This window comes from Helicoverpa armigera, chromosome 22 (assembly GCF_030705265.1).
Source record: "Helicoverpa armigera isolate CAAS_96S chromosome 22, ASM3070526v1, whole genome shotgun sequence".
Classification (NCBI taxonomy): Eukaryota; Metazoa; Arthropoda; class Insecta; order Lepidoptera; family Noctuidae; genus Helicoverpa; species Helicoverpa armigera.
In genome coordinates this window covers 352,074-372,322 of record NC_087141.1, presented here as the reverse complement: position 1 = coordinate 372,322, position 20,249 = coordinate 352,074, and the positions used below count along the sequence as shown (strand labels likewise).

At 35.1% G+C, this 20,249-nt stretch overlaps 3 protein-coding genes across 4 annotated transcripts in view; 2 read left to right on the top strand and 1 right to left on the bottom strand.

Annotated features, from left to right (window-relative positions):
* The window catches only part of LOC110371698 (large ribosomal subunit protein P2), a 148,182-nt gene that overhangs the window by 124,798 nt on the left and 3,135 nt on the right, over positions 1-20,249 (bottom strand). Inside the window, exon 5 of one of the 2 annotated variants that reach the window (XM_021328059.3) lies at positions 19,861-19,954. The exons of the other annotated variant lie outside the window; for it this stretch is intronic. The gene's annotated coding sequence lies outside the window, so the exon portion shown is untranslated. Of the gene's footprint in view, positions 1-19,860; positions 19,955-20,249 lie in introns of those variants that run through there. 2 annotated transcript variants of the gene reach the window in all.
* LOC110371695 (clavesin-1) lies at positions 2,983-9,283 on the top strand. The gene is made up of 7 exons (XM_064040491.1): positions 2,983-3,139; positions 5,669-5,805; positions 7,326-7,479; positions 7,668-7,772; positions 8,027-8,174; positions 8,453-8,669; positions 9,052-9,283. Exons 2-7 carry the CDS (start codon positions 5,673-5,675, stop codon positions 9,204-9,206), a joined length of 912 nt encoding a protein of 303 aa, XP_063896561.1. The 5' UTR covers positions 2,983-3,139; positions 5,669-5,672; the 3' UTR covers positions 9,207-9,283.
* LOC110371696 (clavesin-2) lies at positions 12,078-20,104 on the top strand. Its single transcript, XM_064040325.1, has 7 exons — positions 12,078-12,236; positions 14,952-15,082; positions 17,830-17,983; positions 18,212-18,316; positions 18,535-18,682; positions 19,017-19,233; positions 19,460-20,104. The coding sequence occupies exons 2-7, from the start codon at positions 14,956-14,958 to the stop codon at positions 19,612-19,614; spliced, it is 906 nt and encodes a 301-aa protein (XP_063896395.1). The 5' UTR covers positions 12,078-12,236; positions 14,952-14,955; the 3' UTR covers positions 19,615-20,104.

Here is a 20,249-nt window from a genome sequence, read left to right as displayed (position 1 = left end):
ATAATGGCTCGCAAAATCATTCATTGACAATTTAAAAACAATGTTGTATGGGTGTGAAGTCCTAACTTTATGTCCTATTCTTAGAATCTCCCAGGATCTATGAAAAAAATACCGTAGTACTTAAAACAATTGTTTTCTATAAAAATATACCTATTTTATTACAACAGTCTGTGCAATTATAATGGTGAGTATAAAAGTCAATCAAAATGAATTAAGTAATTATTAGGAAGATAGCTTAGGATCAAAGGTAAGAATAGACAGGTTTGGTCCTTAGGATATATTAATTGCTATAAATATAGCTTGCATTCTCTTGAAAAAACGTGAATAGCACTGTTGTCTACTGGAAAACTTCGCGGCTGCGTCATGATTTCATTAAACACTCTATTTTTGATGAAAAGCACATGAAAATTCGTGCAGCAGTTTTTGAGTTTTTCACTAAGCAACAGGCAGACCTGGCAAAGGAATTGCCCTTTGGACCATATTTAATTAAATGGTCACACAGTTTCATACCTAAATAAGAAATAAGAGCATGAGAGAATCAAGATCTGTTTATTACGGAAATGAGGAAAACTAGTGTAACGGCCATTATATCCCTTTTATTACCTATTTGTCATGGTCATTTTTATAATTTGTATAATGGGATCATTCGACCCCATACTATGGACCTACGTCATAAGTATAATGGTCATCTAACACTAGTAGCTGAACTTACTCACCTAGTTCTTTAATATTATAATACCTACGTTTGAAAGAAACTATCTGTTTGTATGTTACGCTTTCATTCTAAGACCGCTAGAAATATAGAGTAGATGTGAGTAAAAGTGGAAACTGAGATAGATGGTACCCTCGAGACGGACTTTCAGTTGCTTCATTTTCCCAGCAAAAGCACATAGGAAGTGGTGAAGGGTGGGCTTTTTGGGGGCTGCCTTTTGTAAATTTCTGACGTTCGAAAAGTGCTGTTTTGCAGCCTGATTTGAATAAAAGACTTTTGATTTTGATTTATTAAGCATCGAGCATCGAAAATTGCGACAGCGTGGTCAAACATGGGCTCAAATGGACTCAGGTAGTTTCATGGTTTTGGAAGCGAGCAATTGCCGACCACCTTAATTTGCCGTAGCTGCACGACTGGTTTGTACATATAGACATGAATTTGTTTTGGATCGAAGCGGCAGTAGCACGGGCAGTCGCCCTCAGACATCGACAACTTTCATACAGTCTGCCTTAAGCTAACTTAAAAACGGTTATATACAGGTCGTTTTATTGTTCACTTTGCTTAAAGTCAGTTTAATTCAGAAACTAAACAAGAAAGTCTGATGTCCTACTCAAGGCCACTTAAAGTCTGAGTGTGAGTCATGGTGTTTCTTATCATAATTTTAAATCTAAATGTCCCTCCTTACCGCTCTTCGTTATACCACGTTATATATTTAGAACAAGTTCTTGAAGTACCAAGTCTATTTGCAGGCAATTTTTAAGGGTTCCGTATCCAAAGGGCGTCCAATTATTAATACTTAGCTGTCCACCTGTCCTTCAGTCACCAGTTTGTATATCATTGACCGCGAGACAGCTAAAATTGTCTCAGGTACTGTTCATATGTAGCTTTTACGACAAATACAGAGGTCTAGAACAGAATGAATAATTAAGGAGGATCCCATACAAGAAACGTGATCTTTTATTACAGAAAGTAGTAAGTGCGGAACCTTTCGTCTACGATTCAGATTCGCAATTAGCAGGTTTTCTTTTCATTCTGGGTAGGTTAGCGTACCTAGTTGACAAACAGGTTCAGGGCAAGCAACTCTTGTGTGAGTGTTAGGGGTCATATAGACTGTATCACAAATCACATGATTTTATTTGGTCTTTTAGGGCCTTTTCGACGGTTTTAGATAACCTTCTTCAATACCGAACTTATTAATGGCCAGTGCTTTACCTGTGCGAGGATAATTTAGTTTACGCGATATCAGGTATTTAGCCCATCTTTCGATATCGATGGACGATGGGGTTAACGAACTCAAATAAAGATTTGAGAACATTTAAGTTCAGGTCCTAAATCAAACATTCAAATTGAGATATTCCTCCGTTTTGGAACGTCAGTTAAAACTCTAATCCTTTTGAAGTAGGGTAGGAATGATGACGATTTTAATTTCTTTGACAATATCTGTTCTTATGCATATTGATGTAAGTATTGTTTGTTTATAAATAGAATCAGTTTCTAATAAGATAAATACTACAGTCACAACGGCTTATGACGCACTATGATCCTCCAATCATTTCAAATGATACCTAAACAAAATTACCAGAAAGACATAGAATTTGATGTCAATCACAATTCGGCAAGGTCGATTCTATTTCAAAGTAAATTGGCAAATTATATGTTCTGAATATAATTGCAAATTCTAACTTGGTATAGGGTGTAGACCGTGTAGATGATGTTTTTGAAGATACCCCATAAAATAAGGATTCATCGAAATAAAAAGATAATTCTCCCGAGCCTTTTCCCAACCACGTTGGGGTCGGCTTCCCGTCCAACCGGGTGCAGCTGAGTACCAGTGTTTTACAAGGAGCGACTGACTTTCTGGCTTCTGTATATCCTTAGCGACTACCAAAGATGTTGAAAATGCAACCGGGGCCCACAATTTATCGAAACCATTACATAGATCTATGTAAGTAAACCTACACTAAAACTACCTAGATATAACTAAGTAACTCTGATTTTTTTGCGTGAATCTTATGACGAATTCTAATTCTTAAAAAAAATAATTATCAAAATAATTATAACACGTTAATGAGTTAATGACAAAGCCTTGAAAAATTACCTAACATAATTTTTTTAATATCATTTTGGAAACACCATTTACACATTTACTTGACTTGTAGAGGTCCATTATTTTTTTGGTTTCGTGTGCGTGAGGGCTGAGAGGTCCGGTGAAGTGTCACACAAACATACATACATATATATACAAACATAAATAAGTACTAACTTCATTACGTGGACTCAATTTTTCTATTAGTGATGTGAATCGGAGTGATACGGTCGTGCCTACAATAGTTTTGTTTGTAAATATCGATATTTTTGTTATTGAAATTATTTTCCTTTTAAACTCAGTGATATTGTTTTGTGTGGTTTGATTTTTGAATATTTCGTGTAAGTACTTATCTGTAGAAAATACTGTTTTAATTATTAATGACTTTCTATATTTATCATTTTAAAATTGGTTAATTAAGCGCACACTAACATCACAGTTTAATTGAAAAATCAGTATTATTATTCGCAATCGAGAAAATAATGCTAAAACATAAGCACGCGGCACATTTCTTTTTATATAAAAATATATATACAGGTAAGGTTAAGGATAGGTAATCTTAAAATATCCGCAACGCCTTAGAATTACGTAAATTAATTAATAGATAACTACTTGACTTCGAACCTTTTTATTCTCACAGGCGCCATCTGACAAAATGTATTACACCCTTTTTCTGTTTTGGGAAACGATCTTTAATTTTGATTTACATAATTACCTACTTAAATCCGATCTCCAAAAAAATATTTTTATAGTTGGTCATTAAAATAAGTAGAATTGTTTGCTTAAGACTTAGAAACAGTGAAATAATAAAAAAACATATCCCGCTTGTTAGGTTTGTACTTGGCTATAAGTTTTCCTCTATCTACAGGTAAATCTGGTATCTTTTATTTACTACCAATAATCAATAAATAATATAAGACAATGTGAACAATGTGTAATATAAAAAAAGTGCGGAAAACGACAATTAACACCATTCCAGTTAAGTCTAGTTCTAGTTTTTATTAACTGTATATAAATTAACTGCCGTCGATTGCAAAACTGGTGTACTTGCGTAATATTACACCTCATGAGCACTGTATCTTAGCCATTCAACCAGAAACAATGAGATTATCAAGTTGCCAATAAGGAGGTTCTTTTACCACAATAACTATCATAAGCTTGTTATTTTAGTATAAGTTTTCGAGTCTTGAATAAACTGTGAGACGGTAAAACGGACCTTGCAGAACCATACGATAGGTGCTCAGAATATGTATAAGGAAAAACTGGTCAAGTAAATCGGTGAAGTGGCAAGAAGGTAAGAAAATGTAGGGCACAACATGTAGAGCACTTAGTTGTTACTTGAAAGGTACCTAATAATGTAAAATTGTTGAAGTTAATAAATTTTTATCGATAGCGCAGTGTCCAATCTCTAGAGTATTTTTTGGACGATCAATCATATTTGTGATGTGTGTGCTAAGCATGAATGTAGATGGATGGAGAGGAAGAGGAAGACCTAAGAAAAGATGGATGGATTGCCTGAAAGACGACATGAATAGGAAGGGAGTGAGTGTCAGTATGACGAGTGACAGGGGAAAATTGAAGATAATGACATATTGCGCCGACCCCAAATAAGATTGGGGACAGGGCAGGAGGAAGAAGAATCATATTTGTGATCCTGATAGCGAATTGTTTTTAACCGACTTACGAAAATGAGATGGTGTTCAATAAATGGGATATTATAGCCCAATTTAATGTTTATCTAAACAAATCCATTACCTGTATTTTACGACAAAGGTCCCTTTTTCTGTAAGATGCCACCATTCAATTAAAAATTATGGGACTGGTTTTTTGAATTTCAAATTAAAGGCAGGCAGGTAAACATTAAGTAAGTCATTAAAATCTGTTGAAGTATCAAATGGACAAAAATGTGATAAAATGAAAACCTTTGAAATACAACTATGTATAAAGATGTATGGACAGACGATATTATAAAGGTTGCCGGAAGACGCTGGATGCAGGTCGCTTTCAACAGATATCTGTGGAGATCTAAGGGGGAGGCCTATGTCCAGCAGTGGACGTCCTACGGCTGAGACGATGAATATGATGATTATCGGCACTGAGAGCTATATAATTTTTTCTCCCTGGCTACGCAATACACGATAGTCAAAGAGTCTTAAAAGCCTAAAATGTCATATATTTTTGGCTGTCGGGGTTGTAAAACGAGCCTTTTATTATTCCAGACGCTGTTCATTGAAAAGTTTTTCACATTCAATTTTACAACTACACTTGTCTACCTACCCAAAATTCTATGCCATACGTATTAAAATTCAAAAAGGCTACGCAAAAGTATGATAAACTCTTTCGTTTGAATATTCATATCGATAACATCGATCATCGATAAACATCACAGTAATCATTATAGAATATCAGCAATCATTATATCTATCTATGGTAATAGTTACAACTATGGTAATCTGTGTTCAGTAACCGTGAAGGTTGCATGCATATACAACTATTCAATTATGCCATTGTTTGGTAGCACGTGTAATCAAAATACAATTTCAGGCCTGAAATTATAGTCTAGAATTTGGAAATAATTTGATTTTGTCAGCCTTTGTGTTGAGTATAAAAAACATCCGAAAGACACAGCTGAGAGCTTAATAGTAGTTTAGCCTTTTAATTATAGGTAGATGACGAGATGACATAAGTACGATTTGTAGTTATGATTTATCATCAAACATCACCATTCCAAAATTTGTTATTTGGTAACTTCTAAATCCAGAAATTGAACCCAAAACCCAACCATCTGTCTTTAGTCGTGCTTACCCTGAAAGCAGACTCCTGACCACTGTTTTAAAGTAGTTTCTAAAAATACTCGTTCACTGTTCCAGAACAATGACGGGCCCAGTCCAGCAGTTCCCCTTAGCAGAAGAATATAAGAAGAAGAACCAGATCTCGCCAGAAGACATCAAGAAGTTCAGGGATTGGGTGGACACACAGCCGCATCTGCCAGGAGAACTTATCACTGGTGTGTATTTTATTGTACCACTTCTTTTAAGCTAAGATGGCTACTGACGAAGCATTTTGGTAAACAACTGGCTTCTGTCAATGGTTTCAAAACAAAGCGCCCTACAAACTATCAAGTACATAGAAGCGTAACTACAGCTACCTCAATCATTATGCTAGGCTATTTAATACAAAAATAGGTTTTTCAAGACAGACCAGAGGGTAAAGGATCTATAATAATTATTTTTCATGATCAAGCCCATAGCCCTCTTCCCTTTGATGTCTCGACTGAAAATACCGGAGGACTGAAAATACTCGAAAAAATACCGGAGACTTAACTATAATATAAGTATAATGAGTGTTTCAACTTTTAAAGCGAGATAATAAATACTCTATGATAATAGGTAAAACCCCGAAAACTCTTAAAAAGTTCTGCGAAGTGATTCAAAGTTTTTACAGCCACACACATTATGACATCATAATAGTTTTAAATATTATAAATAGCCACAGAAAATAACATTTAGCCCTCGTTATAGCCGTAATAACATAACAATCGTTTTGCAACAAGCCATTAGACTTTATCTCAGTGTCATGTCACTTACGCTGGGTCCAGTTTCTTGCAATAAATGTAATTAAGTAAATTACACACGCGTGCAGTGAATCATGGGAGGTTCTTCCTTAATTACGTAAATTGTTTCGCTTTGCCACAATGACAGTGGCGTTATTATTTATGGTTAGTTGAGATTGAAAAACTGTGGAATAGGCTAAACTACTCGGTGCGGTCAGATTGGAAATTGGTAGCCAAGGCAGAACAAAGCAAATCTAAAATTAAACGAAATCTCGAAAATATTGTAAACTAGCATAGCATTTTCATTTCTCTGTCATACACAATAGGACCAAAAAAACCAGGATAAAATATATCAGAACAGAGCTCAACCAACCTACAATCTGATGAGGAAAAACGAAATCTCAAAACAAGTAGGTAAAGACCTAAATAAACAGCCACATTCATACAACATCTCCTTATTATGAAGTCAGCATGCAATAGTTAGATAATCGTCAATTCATGTACAAGATGCCATAACGATACCATCTCAGTACGTCTTGTTGTTCTGTCATGGCAGATATGACGTCACAACTAGATGCTGTGTACATAGGAATGCATCCATGTGAACTGGTCAACTGACCTTTGAACTGTGATGAGATCTTGATAAGAACATTACATTAGGTACTTCTATATTTGCAATATGGTAATATTACTTACATATAACTAGCCGACTATATTCTGCTATTTTTGGTAGACGGTAAAACATCAAAAGCAAAGTTACTTACTCCAAAGTTAGTGTAGGAGAAAAAAATAAGATATTGACACAACCTGGGGACTAAAATGAAAGAAAGACCTTCTATACCTAATTGTACCCATTAGAATTATAGAGACGACCATTTACATGATCTGGAGAATAGTAGAAAGCAAGAACTCCAATACCTGTTCCATGACATCAGACAAATTGACCCTAACAAAAAGTATTTTCGTAATTTCAGACCTGGACCTGATCTTAACATACCACTGCTGCAACCGCAGCTCCGAGGTGTCGAAGCAAGTGCTGGATCTGCACTACACGCTGAAGACGCTCTTCACCAACTTCTTCAAGGACAGGATAGTGGATGACAAGATATTGAAGACTATGAGCTACTAGTAAGTACATACAACACAGAGAAAATAAACTTTTTTGAGAGGAAATTCGAAAATACTTATTGTTTTTGAAGATTCTTGAAATGGCCTGTTGAATATAAAATTATCCTCGTTTTCTGAGCTGTAGTATGTAGTGTATAGCTGTAGGAGGGACTGAGGCTTTATGCAATTAAGTTATGTAATATTTTCAGTGTATTAGCTCCGCTGGAAACACGAGGGTACGACGGGTCCGCCATCTTCTTCTGCAGACTACTCGATTACGATGCCAAGAATTTCGTCTTTGCTGATGCTATCAGGTAAACTAATATGTAATAATTCGGCTAAAACTTATTGTTGCTACTAAATACATAATGTACATACTTCTACTTTACGTACGTACGTAATTTTGGGTAGACGTTAAGAGTTCCAAATTCATTATCATTGCAATGCAACGAGAATATGAAATACCAGGCTGAGATTTTTCCCAAAAACTTTAGAAACGTAGCTGACAGGATAATAATTAGGTATTTATTTCTCACTCCATCATCAAGATCGTTCTCTTATTTTCCAGAGCGTGCTTAATGCTCGTCGACCTATGGCAGTATGAAGAGGGTACGTGGCCAGGGTTCATGATCATCATCGACCTGGACCACTGCACATTGTCACACATCGCCAGACTCGACCTGCAGTCAGTGCAGCAATTCCTGTACTTCCTACAGGTAAGGGGCACAAGGATGACCCCTAATATAAAAAAATGAGAGAGACTCATAGATATAAATCTTGCAATCGCAAATAAAAAAGCAGACCGAGATAGTTATGGATTTTTGAATGGTCATAAAAATAAAAAACTAGCTAATTGATCAGTAACCTCATGATCAGAACTTATCCTAATATCTAGCAAACAACGAAGCAGTCTTTACTTACTGAGTTTTAACACTAGATTTCATCATAAACCAGGCAATAATTTCTGACTAACTAACATTGTCTAATCTTCCAGGAAGCCATGCTCCTCAAAATCAAAAGTTTACACTTCCTTAACGCACCCTCGTTCATGGACAAGCTGATGATGATACTGCGGCCGTTCATGAAGAAGGAACTGCTGGATATGCTGAGCATCCACCAGACTGGATCCAAGACTATAGAGAAGTTCATGCCCATTGAGGGACTGCCTAAAGGCGCTGGTGGACAGTATAAGAGTTTGGAGCAAATTAGAGGTAGGTGTGAAAATTTGATTAGGTTGGAGGCAAAACTGAAAATATTCACATAGGAGACCTAACAGTCAGGCGACAGTTGGTTTGCAATTTTTTAAAGAAAATCTTGATTCCAATCAATCAGTCGGTTCGATACAGGGTAAATACATGATCTTTGTAATGTGGCACTGCTATTTGATTCATAACCATACTGATTTAAGAGCCCAAACAAGCTATCGGCCGACTAAAAGCATGCGGTGTGCAAAGGACTTAATAGTTAGTGTCTTGTTAGACTTGAAAATCCATTTCAACATATTTTTTTACGAGAAATGACCCGCACATACTAAAGTTATTCCCAAAAGAAAGCATTAGACTAATCTTGCAATAACAACAATGCTTCTTCCAGATGATAATATAACAAAAATGAAGAACTCCAAGCAATTCTTCGTGGAAGAGAACAAGAAGCGAGTGGTGGAAGACAAGAGACCTGGCAAGCCGAAGACCATCTCAGATATCTTCGGCGGAGTGGAGGGGTCTTTTAAGAAGCTGGATATTGATTGATTGAGAAGAAATAGATTTTAGAGTAATTGAGAGATTGATCAAATGTTGTGTTGGGTTATTAGATGATTTATAAGGTTTTAAGCTTTTTATTTTCCATTCTCCTTTATGATACGAGTGAATGGTCAATAGAAAATCATATTTTTGCGTTTTTGCTCAGATTAAAATTGTAGGAGTTTAATTTTATGTTTTTGTGAATTGATGAATGTTAATGATGAAGCGTTCAAATTAATACAATGAACAGTTACCTTCTTAGCTAAATAGTTATTCATACGGAGGTTTATCTTAATTCGGACAAAAGTTATAGTAGTATAGCCCAACGAAAAAGTACTGATGTTTAACGCCTTCAGAAGCAAAATAGACACTACATCAGTGAACAGGGATTCTTACCGAAATAAAGTAATTTATCATTATCAAACGTGGCCTTGCAAGATACCTTAGTATGTTTAAACTATCATCTTGCAGAAAGTAAATAAAAGTAAAAGTACACCTGACACCAAAGCCGGTTAATGACGCAGGATTTCAATTTTGCTCTACATACATTAGAAGGCGCATCATTTAAGTTGTTTTAACTAAGCGCAATACTAGAAAACAATTGAACTAATTTAGATCAATATTTTTTTCTTATAAACTTAAAATATCTATCTGAGACATAATTGTACATAAATTGTTTTTTTTTGTAAAACTTACGTAGTAACTATTATACATAGTAATCTGTGGTAAAACGCAGATACACTTTTTAATGTGGTCTTGCTAAACCAGTTTTACGGCTATAAGTAGGTACATTAAGTAAATAAACTCAAATCAAACTTGCGTTAACGTTTCAAAATCAAAAACCGACCTCTTTAAAATAAATTGGTCAGGTTTTATACTGAATGAGCAATAATATGAATTATAAATGACAATTATAAGACTCACTTATGTGTCGCTTGTATGTAGTATATATTTTTTGTAACAAGTAGGTAACTTGCTGTTTCTTGTGGTTCTTTAGGATAAAAAGCAGCTACGAAATAAAGTCTACGGGGTCTATCTTGGTTCAACTATTAGTGCAACAAAATAAACTAACATTCAATTATAAAAGTACCTTACAAGAAAATCTTATAGGACCGGCATAGCTACATACACATGACCATTATTTTACGTACATAGTCGTTATTTGGCGGTTTTATTCGATACCATAATCTTACTCGCTTGATTTTTTTTTGGGAAAATTTACCGGAAAATTCATTACTTACACGAGGCAGGCCAGACGTGTCAAGGTCATTATTACCTGCTTAGTGACTAATGTTATCTTAATATTTATTTTCGGATTATCATATTTCATTGGATGATCATAAAAATGTACGATAAATAAGAATTACAGAGCGTAAGTATTTATAACAATCAAGCGGTTCTTTGGATCTTGGAAAATAAGGACAACCTTAACATGGTGAGCAGACGGATAATAGCATTTTTCTCATGTTATAGAAACTATACTGACGTGAGGCTGCGTCCCTGGTACACAAAGGGCTCCAGAAGGAACATGCTGGGTGTCAGCCAGAGTCCGACACTCCCTCACGATGTACGCACAGCGGGAGTTTGATTCTTCTGATGATTTTCTACCCTAAATATTTCTGCTCCGCTGTTTCCCACAGATGTTTATTTGGGTGTGGAGAAAATATTTGATGTCTTAACATCTTCTCTGTATAAGAAGATAAATATTCACGCTCACTGATTAGTTAATATCCAATAATGAGATAATAAATAACTCGATTATGAAGGTTTAAAAGGTCATAATTTGGGCTAAAAACTGCGGAAGGTCGTGAATGCAACATTAATGCAATAAAAAGCAATAGGTCAGCAGCTTGTCATGCTGAGTTGCAACTATCTAAATAAGTTTTTACTTAATATTAATTAAATGCCAAAAATGATTAAATAGCTACATTATGAAATTTTGGATTATCATAGAGCTGAGAGCTAAAAACAGATACCTACATAAGTTGAAAACGGTACGTAAAAGCATTAAGTAGGTATAAGGATGGCCTTAACCTTTATTAAAATAAATACATTGAGTATAAGGTACGTAGTTATACTAAAACCTATGTTTCGTATGTCCGTAAGTTACCTATGACAACAGCGCTGAGATGAGATAATCCATTACCGGTTTTACGGTTCCATTCCGGTTAGAAAATTGCTAGCCATTGTTTAGGCATCCAGCATAGCTATCATAAAACGAAAAGTATTTATTTATCCATTACACTATAATAAGTTATTTTGTATACAATAATTTATCGTGTCATGGTAATAAAACACTGCAAATCGCGGATATTCATATTGAATATCACTGATGTTGAATTTACGCACTAGGTTGGTAAAACGCTGCGGGTATGGGCGTGAACCTTTAGCACGTAATTTTATTTTTATAGCGGCCAAGGTATATTTCCATACACCAGTAAGATTTTAGCTGGGCTGACAACTCCTTATAAAGGTTTCGTTTTAGTAAGTACAGCATTAAGTTCATATATTCAACTGAACTCACCTCGGTTCATGCTGATCATGATATTTGTAGGAAGCAAGCACTAGCTTCATGCACCCAGACAAAAATTACACATAGCCTTCTACAATGAATGTGTCATCTAATGCTAAAAAATTATTCAAATCTAAAGTAGAAAGTTGCCAAGATTATCGCGTTCAAGTACCTATTTAACTTTAAAATTTGGATTTGGAGTATACCTAATTACAATTATCTTCATATGTTACAAATACTTAGCTCATTTAGTACTTATACCAAAGGTATTTCGCATTTCACACGCCGCAGTTAACTTGCCTAGTGCGTAACTCACCAAAGCCTTGTGTATCGGTACCATACGTTTTGAAATACTCTAACCGATTTACTTAGTACTGTATACGACATCGCGGGTACCGGTCGTGTCTGTGATCTTACGACTTTTAACTATTAGATCGTAAACCGTTTAATTAGTTTCATATAGTTTTTGTGTGTTTTATGCTGGATTGTCTATATTTTATTATTTGTGAATTTTCTACGTAAATAAGGTAATTTAATTTTTATTTTATTCGTGTAATAAATACGACAATCTTTGGAGAGGAATACATCCCACCCAAAACAATAATGTGAAAGACTGCCAAGTTCGATAATATGGGAATGCTTCGCCTATAAAAGAAGTGAGATCTGAATAAGTACCAAGTTCCATAGTTACATATACCTCAGTTCAAAATAGTTACTTTTTAATGATGCTACTTGGCAAGTTTTCACACACCTTGTTATAAACCTACTAAACGCAATGAATCAAGTATTTAATTTTCTATTAGAACTTGCCAAGTAACATCATTAAAAAGTAACTATTTTGAACTGAGGTATATGTAACTATGGAACTTGGTACTTATTCAGATCTCACTTCTTTTATAGGCGAAGCATTCCCATATTATCGAACTTGGCAGTCTTTCACATTATTGTTTTGGGTGGGATTTCATTTATTTTTGTAAGGTTGATTATTTTATTTTTTTCTTATGATTAAGTTAGTTAAGGAAATGTCTCATTTCAATCTTTCAGATTTATGCTTCTTACAAAGAAATGAACTAGATTAACTAAATGGACTAGATTTACCAACTGACTGACATGACATGTTATCATATATTATGTTCGTGGATCAAAGTTACACATTCGTTATTTTCGAAACTGACGCACATTTGGTCGTTTTCAGATCAGATTTTTACTTTACTTTGCCTTAATATACACCTTTGTAACGAATTTCAGATCGGTACGACCATTCGAAGATATATTATATAAATATAGATAAATTTATTTCGTTTTAGTTCCTTAGGGGTATAAATTTACACCGGGTATAAAACACCTTCATTTTTTTGAAACCGACTCACACTTGGCCATTTTCAGATTTTTCCCTTTACCTTGACATAAAGACCTACCTCCATGCCAAATTTCAAGTCAATACGAACATTGGAAGTGGTCTAGGTTTTTGATGAGTGAGTCAGTCAGTCAGTGAGTGTATAGTAAAAATAGCGATTTTCTGACGTCAATATCTCAAGACCTACAATAGGTATATTAATGAAATTTTGTATTTTAGATAAGTGAGGGGGTCTCAACAGATACTAGAAATTTGGTATGCGTAAATAAAATAGATTATGAGTTATAGGGGGGTCGAATTCGGCCCGAAATGGTTCGTGTAATATAACCCACGGCCGGTGTGTCGCTTTTTTTGCTCGAACTTGGCGGACACACTGCCGTGTGTCTAGATACGTATACGAGGAATACGTTACTTAATAAAAACTGACCAATGGGCTATTAAATAAATTATCCGAAAACAGATATTGTAAAAATTCTTTTTGAATAATAAACCACTTACGGCTGGTTTCTATGTAGGTAGACTAATTGGAGGTTTATCGATTAATCTTTAAGGGATAATGCATGGGTATTATATTATAAAGATAAGAATAACTTAATCTTGCAAGTGGCCGAGGTCCCTTAGCGTTGTAAAATTACCGTCTAAAATTCTGTTCACTCTGGATAAATTACATATTTACTAACATACCTAGATTAGAACTTACATATAGTCCATCAGGAAAATTAATTCATTGATTAATTCTAACACGCAATACATAAACCACATGACATATTAATTGATAGGTATCATAGCAAATTAAACGTTGAGCAAAAAGGCTCGGGAGATGATATGCTGAGATGACAAAAGTTTTTCAAAGTCTCCTAAGTAGGTACATACAACTTACAGTGTAGGCTGTACCTTATTCTGCAGACTGTAGGTACCTAGTAATTAAATACCATTGAATTCTTTGCACAGAACTTTTTGTCGTAACTTTTTCGTACGTTGTAAAAATGTTACATTTCAAAGTTTATTTTTATTCATACTTATTTATGTACTTTGTGCAGTAAGTTATAAAAATTTTCGTATAATTATAATATTTTTATTGTACTTTTACGACGTCTAATTACTTAGGTGAGGTGGGTAGGTCAGTTATTGAGGATGGTGCATCAGATCTGACTGACTTATTAAAATAAATAAGTCTTCATTTACATAGAAGAGGAAAATAATGAAGTACCTACAAAGTATCCCTAATTAACTTAAGAAAACATAACAGTTATTTGAGGGAAAGATTTAAATCCCCAAACTGCCCAAATATTTTAAATCTACGACAATTTATTGTGAACTAAATTTATGCAGTGTCAATGACCCCAGATCTCGGTAGATCCAGTTAAGAATATTTTTTCAACTATACCTGTTTTGGTAACAGACACGAAAGTTTTGACTGAAACCAGTTTTTTGAGACAATTATGCACAGGTACTGCCAATTTCGGAGCCTGTTTTCGCAATACAAAACTTGATAAATAGCGTACGACTGTGATTTATATACTGCAATAATATATGTATGTAGCACATAATTATCCAGTAAGTACTAAAATGGGCTGTTAGTATCGAAAAGCCTGGTCTGTTTAACATAAAAAAAATACTGCAATTTTTTTAGACAACTTCCAACAAGATATAAATAAAAAAATAAACACTTTTTCTTCATGCTTTTAGGGAAAGTGATTTCGTAACATGACTTATATTTAATATTGTAATAATATGTATTTACACAGATCATATAACAACATTTACATAGATCAACACTGAGTAAAAGTATCTAATTCAAAACGAGTAAAAGTGACGTAAAGTAAAAGTTATTGAAAATATCCTTTTACTCCAAGATCTAAAAACAATTCGTGTATTTTTCTAGGACAATGGCTATCCAAGGCATATCTCTAGAAGACGAGTACAAGAAGAACACCGGCACCACGCCTTCTGATATCAAGAAGTTGAGAGACTGGCTCAGCACGCAGCCACATTTGCCTGCAGAATATATCACAGGTAACAAGCCTCTTCTCATATTGAGCTTGCTGAAGGCGGGTTAGTATTTTCAGAATTGACAAGTCCTGGTTCCTCGAGATAATTTCCTTCATCTTTAGGTACTCAGTTATTGGTGCCATCAGAAGTAGCCAGAGGATGCAAACGAGACCGCGGGCCAAAGCTAGTTATCAGAATATTCTGACATTGGCTACTTTTGAAGAAAGATTGCAGATCTACACATCTACGTGGTTAGAAGTCAGATAAGCGAATTATTTTGCGTTTCAACCAAAGGACTTTTTATTGTACTATAAAAACAAAAAGGATCATTCAATGCTTAGGTAATTAATCATTATTTAATATATAATCGATTCCTTATAAATTATGAAAAAGTTCTAGCCATAAAAATAAGGCAAAAAATTTGGCTAAAACAGTCGATTACCTGTAGCTGTTAATTACAAATGTTCACAACATTAGCTTTCAAGGTCTTTAAGTTTCAAATATCTGTCACCTATTTACTTGCATTATTATATCATTAAGTTACCAGTTTTTCTTGTTATTACAATTGTCAAAGAGTTCAATTGAAATTAATTTAGTAATTCGAATGTAAATCAGTGATAAGAAAATCTGTCTAAAAAAACGAATCCGTGAGTTAAAAATGTACGTTATCCATTATTTATTTAAACAACTATATTATGCATAGTTAGTGACTCATTTTATTATTTTGAATAGGTTATATGTGGCATACCCCCATAAAAGTGCAATAAAATGTCGATTTCTATAGCTATGGAAAAATCAGCAAAACAAACAAAGTAGTTACTACCTACTGTACGCACCAATTAACGTCATCTCACAAAGATTACACTAATTAGACAAGTACGAACAGTTAGTAATTTACCCCACGAGGAAGCTAGCATTATGGGTAACCTACGGCAATCATGCCTCACCTTGCTATATGTGTAGCTAGATTTTTCATCCTCATTTAACTAAGCTAATTAATAGGTTTGTTAAAATAGTAAACTAACTGCATGATAAGTAGGTATGATACATACTTTGTTGGTAACAAAAGGTTTTACGGCTCCGTAAAAAGAAGCCTCTCGAAAAAATGTGCTAAGATGAAGTAACACAGCTTCTTTTTTCATCCAGCTGAGTACCTACCTATATCTAAAACGAGCTCAATATTGGTAGAGGTAAAGGGCATAAAAGATGTTATTCCGGAGGGATGTATGTAACGACAAACTTCCTATGCAAAAATAGCAACAGCAAACTAAATCGTCAACATATTATTACACCCTTTTAGCACTTTTTTTTAGCCTCTTATTTTATTGACATTACCTACTCTACTAACGTCTCTAGGAAACTAGGAACCGATTATGAGTTATGATGACACGTCTTGTTGTCTTGTTAAGTTATTAAAATGTCGTTTATCATTGTAACAGCAATATTATGTTATGCTGTTGTTAAGTTATCAATTTTTATTTTAGTAACTGAATACAAGCTGAGGATTATGTCAAATGGTTGATTGCAAAGCATCTAAATTGATTGTACCACCATCCACACTCCCTGAGCGTTCCCCCTTGCTGGCTAACCCTTGAAGAAATAGGTGGGTGTGTGCTTAACTCAAAAAAATTGAGAAACATTATAGGTACCTAAAATAACCCAGATAGGTAAACGATATTTTGCGAGGCAGGTCAGTTAGTCCTCTTTGACTGATAGTGGGTATAGGTATCCAACACTCTATTAATGACTGACAGAAAAAATATAACTTCCTGCAGCTCATACATAAAAGCAAATGTCCATACAATAGATTGACAGCTGCATTCGTGATGTTAATTGTACTAAATTAGTTAATCATAGCTTATTATCACTTCTAAGCGCTGCATGCGGCTTTAGCAGAATAAATTGATGATGGATAGGTACAAATGTGACTGTTTTTTTATTGACGATGTCGATGATGATAATTAGATCTTCCCCCTTCCCCCCCTTCTTTTAATGGAGCAGACCTAGGCTAGTGGGAAGATAACCTATCACACTTTACTTTGACGGTCTAAATAAAAAAAGTATTTAGGTATGCAAAAACGAAAAGTCAAGAACGGCTGATAAATTATTATTAGAATCAGCAAGTGTGGTGTAACATTCGTGCTTATTAGCTGCTGAAGCAATAAACAAAGATTTACGCACCTCTGCTAATTATATGGAGACTGCATGAGACCTGCAATTTCAATATAATTGAGCTACAAGTTCATTAAGAATTCAGCTCACACCGCCATTTAGTAATATTAACCAATACCTACCTAGTTGATCAGTATGCCAGTCAGGAACCGTTGTCTATGCCAAGTGAGGGTATCGCTCCATGTAGGTAAACAGGAATTTTGCAATCTCTTGGGGCCTGATCTTCATCAAATTATAGATATGCCTAGGTCAAAACCTTATGTTTCAGCTGGCCTGGTCACGGTATACGGTATTGCTCAACCATACCAATCAAGGTACCATATTTATACTACACCATCAGTCTTTTGTCGATAAAGTGATTATAAAAGCCAAACGCCTGATAAACTGCTACCTATCCCTCTGATATTTTCTCAGATTAGAATTGTAGGGACACATGTAAGTATGTATGGCAAAGTGCGAGATAACAGACACACACAACGTAATTTATGGCGGTACCTACATAGAATATGAAATTATCTCAAAAGGGCAAAACGAATTTCATTATACCTTAAGAAAAAATGCTTAACTTGACCATCATTAAACTAATGTCAACTCTTCAGACCTGGACCTGATCCTGACGTTCCACAGCTGCGATCACAGCGCGGAGGTGTCGAAGCAAGTGCTGGACCTCCACTACACGCTGCGGACGCTCTTCACTAACTTTTTCAAGGACAGGGCTATGGATGCGAAGGTCGAACAGAATTTGCAGAACGTGTAAGTTTCACAACATAAATAAATATGTTTAATCTTTAGGTACCTACATTATTATAGTTTAAATTATTTACATTTCAATTTAAGACTATGCTAGTTTTAGAAACTAAAAAGCATAAAATTCGTAGAAGTAAAAAATCGCATTAAATATTCTGTGAGTAACACTTTCCATACACCTCTCTTATGGACCATCTGAGTATTTTTTATTATCTCTACCGTCATTATTTACAGGTTACTCGAGCCACTACCCACTCGGTCCAGGACCGGAGCCGCCGTATTCTACTGTCGGCTGCTGGACTATGAACCAAAGAACTTCGAGTTCGCTAAGTCACTGAAGTCAGTATAATACCAATATTAAAACATTTCATTACTTCTTCCTCGATTAATGGGCTATCGATAGCAGAAAGAAATTGATAATAGGACCAGTTAATGCCAGAGGTTAACAAACCACTAAACAATTAGCTACTTAATATCGGAATACGAGAACAAAACTAGAATTCCCTTATACAAAGCATTTGCACGTTCCATCTAACTACATAGCGCCGGTGTTTCAGGTCAGTTCTCATGATCCTGGATCTCTGGCAGTTCGAAGAGGGCACGTGGCCTGGCTTCGTGCTGATCTTCGACTTGGAGGGGCTCCGGCTAGGCCATTTAGCCAGGCTCGATGTACAGACTCTTCAGCAGTTCCTCTATTATTTACAGGTGAGAAACTAAGTCATATCGCTTGTTTTGGGTAACGCAGTCGAACAATACCTACAGATGCCCACATTGATTAACCTTTTTGTCTGTGGGCAAAATCTGGATTTTATTTTCGTCAAAAGGATCATTACTGAAATGCTGGAAAATTCCCAAGTACCTACCTACCTAGCTACTTTTTTTGGGCTAAGTATAACTTTACGAAAAACACAAAATATTCGAATACTTCTCCGTGTATGAGGATGCCTATGCCCAGCAATGGGACGGTAAATAAAATAGACTGTAACTTAATCGAATACTCGTAGCGTTTTAAGTAGTGACGGTTATCAATTATTTTCAGGAAGCCATGTTAGTAAAAATCGAAGGCCTACATTTCCTAAACGCGCCATCTTTCATGGACCGCCTCATGATGATGATCAGGCCATTCCTCAAGAAAGAGATGATGGATGTGCTCGTCATCCACCAGATCGGAGCCAAGACCTTGGACAAGTTTGTGCCGATGGAAGGCCTGCCCAAAGAAGCCGGCGGGAATTATAAGACTTATGATGAATGCAAAAGTAAGTTTACAACAAAATGCACCCCTATATAGATAATACATTATCATCCTAATATCCGTTTTAAGAAGCAAAGACCCTGGCGTAACTATGTAGTAATTTGTGATCCTGCTTACTGGTATAAAACGCCACTTTCAAGTGAAAGTTGCTCCCTTGAGGTACAGGCGAAACCCTACACCTTATATCTTTATGTCACTACGCTTCCTAAATCTTTTTGTGTAACTTTCAGACGCAATGTTAGCCAGACTACGTGCTAACAAGGAGTTCTTCGTAAAAGAGAACAAGAAGCGAGTGATAGAAGCCAAGCGGCCAGGCAAGCCGAAGACCATCTCAGACATATTCGGCAGCGTCGAGGGCTCTTTCAAAAAACTCGATATCGACTAAAAATAAGTTGAGATGAGAATGTGTCAAAATGTTTTAAATTAGCGCCATCTGTTGAGCAATTTTGTAACAGGGATAAAAGGTGCTTGATTTTTTTATGAATGTACAGTGGCCATTTTGTTATTATTAAAAGAATTTGTTTTAATTACTGATGTGTCAATTAATTCTTCAAATTATAAGTCATTGAAAGCAAAATATTGCAAATTCGATTTGCTGTGTTAGGAATTTCAACGAAATAAAAGCAGTATGAACGTTTATTTAGCAATATATTTCATAGAAACATAAATGCTGACATTTTACGCTTACACCATAGAAAATGGAATAACGACCAGCGCCGCGCAAACTGAAACAATAAGAAAAGAAAATTATAATCTTTGCCTATTACAAAAAAGGTTTACATTTTGTTTATGGTATGCATCAGTTAGGGTAAGTAGCATCAAAAGCTTTCAGTCGAAAGATGGTGTTATTTGAAATCATCATAACAAAAAATATTGTAATAGTGCACCAAAATTAGTAGTGCTTATTTTGCATCTCTTAAAAAAAAATGTTTCAAATTCAAGAAGGTTCATGAAAACTGTTCTTTTAATCATTTAAAAAGATTTACGACATTACTAAATAAATACTTAGTAAAACCATAA

Excerpts from the sequence above, each read along its gene's own strand:
- LOC110371695 (XM_064040491.1), top strand. The coding sequence starts at position 5,673 with ATGACGGGCCCAGTCCAGCAGTTCCCCTTAGCAGAAGAATATAAGAAG. Across the intron at positions 5,806-7,325 it reads GCCAGGAGAACTTATCACTG|ACCTGGACCTGATCTTAACA; the intron begins GTGTGTATTTTA and ends TCGTAATTTCAG. Across the intron at positions 7,480-7,667 it reads TTGAAGACTATGAGCTACTA|TGTATTAGCTCCGCTGGAAA; the intron begins GTAAGTACATAC and ends TAATATTTTCAG.
- LOC110371696 (XM_064040325.1), top strand. The coding sequence starts at position 14,956 with ATGGCTATCCAAGGCATATCTCTAGAAGACGAGTACAAGAAGAACACC. Across the intron at positions 18,317-18,534 it reads GAGTTCGCTAAGTCACTGAA|GTCAGTTCTCATGATCCTGG; the intron begins GTCAGTATAATA and ends CCGGTGTTTCAG. Across the intron at positions 18,683-19,016 it reads AGTTCCTCTATTATTTACAG|GAAGCCATGTTAGTAAAAAT; the intron begins GTGAGAAACTAA and ends AATTATTTTCAG.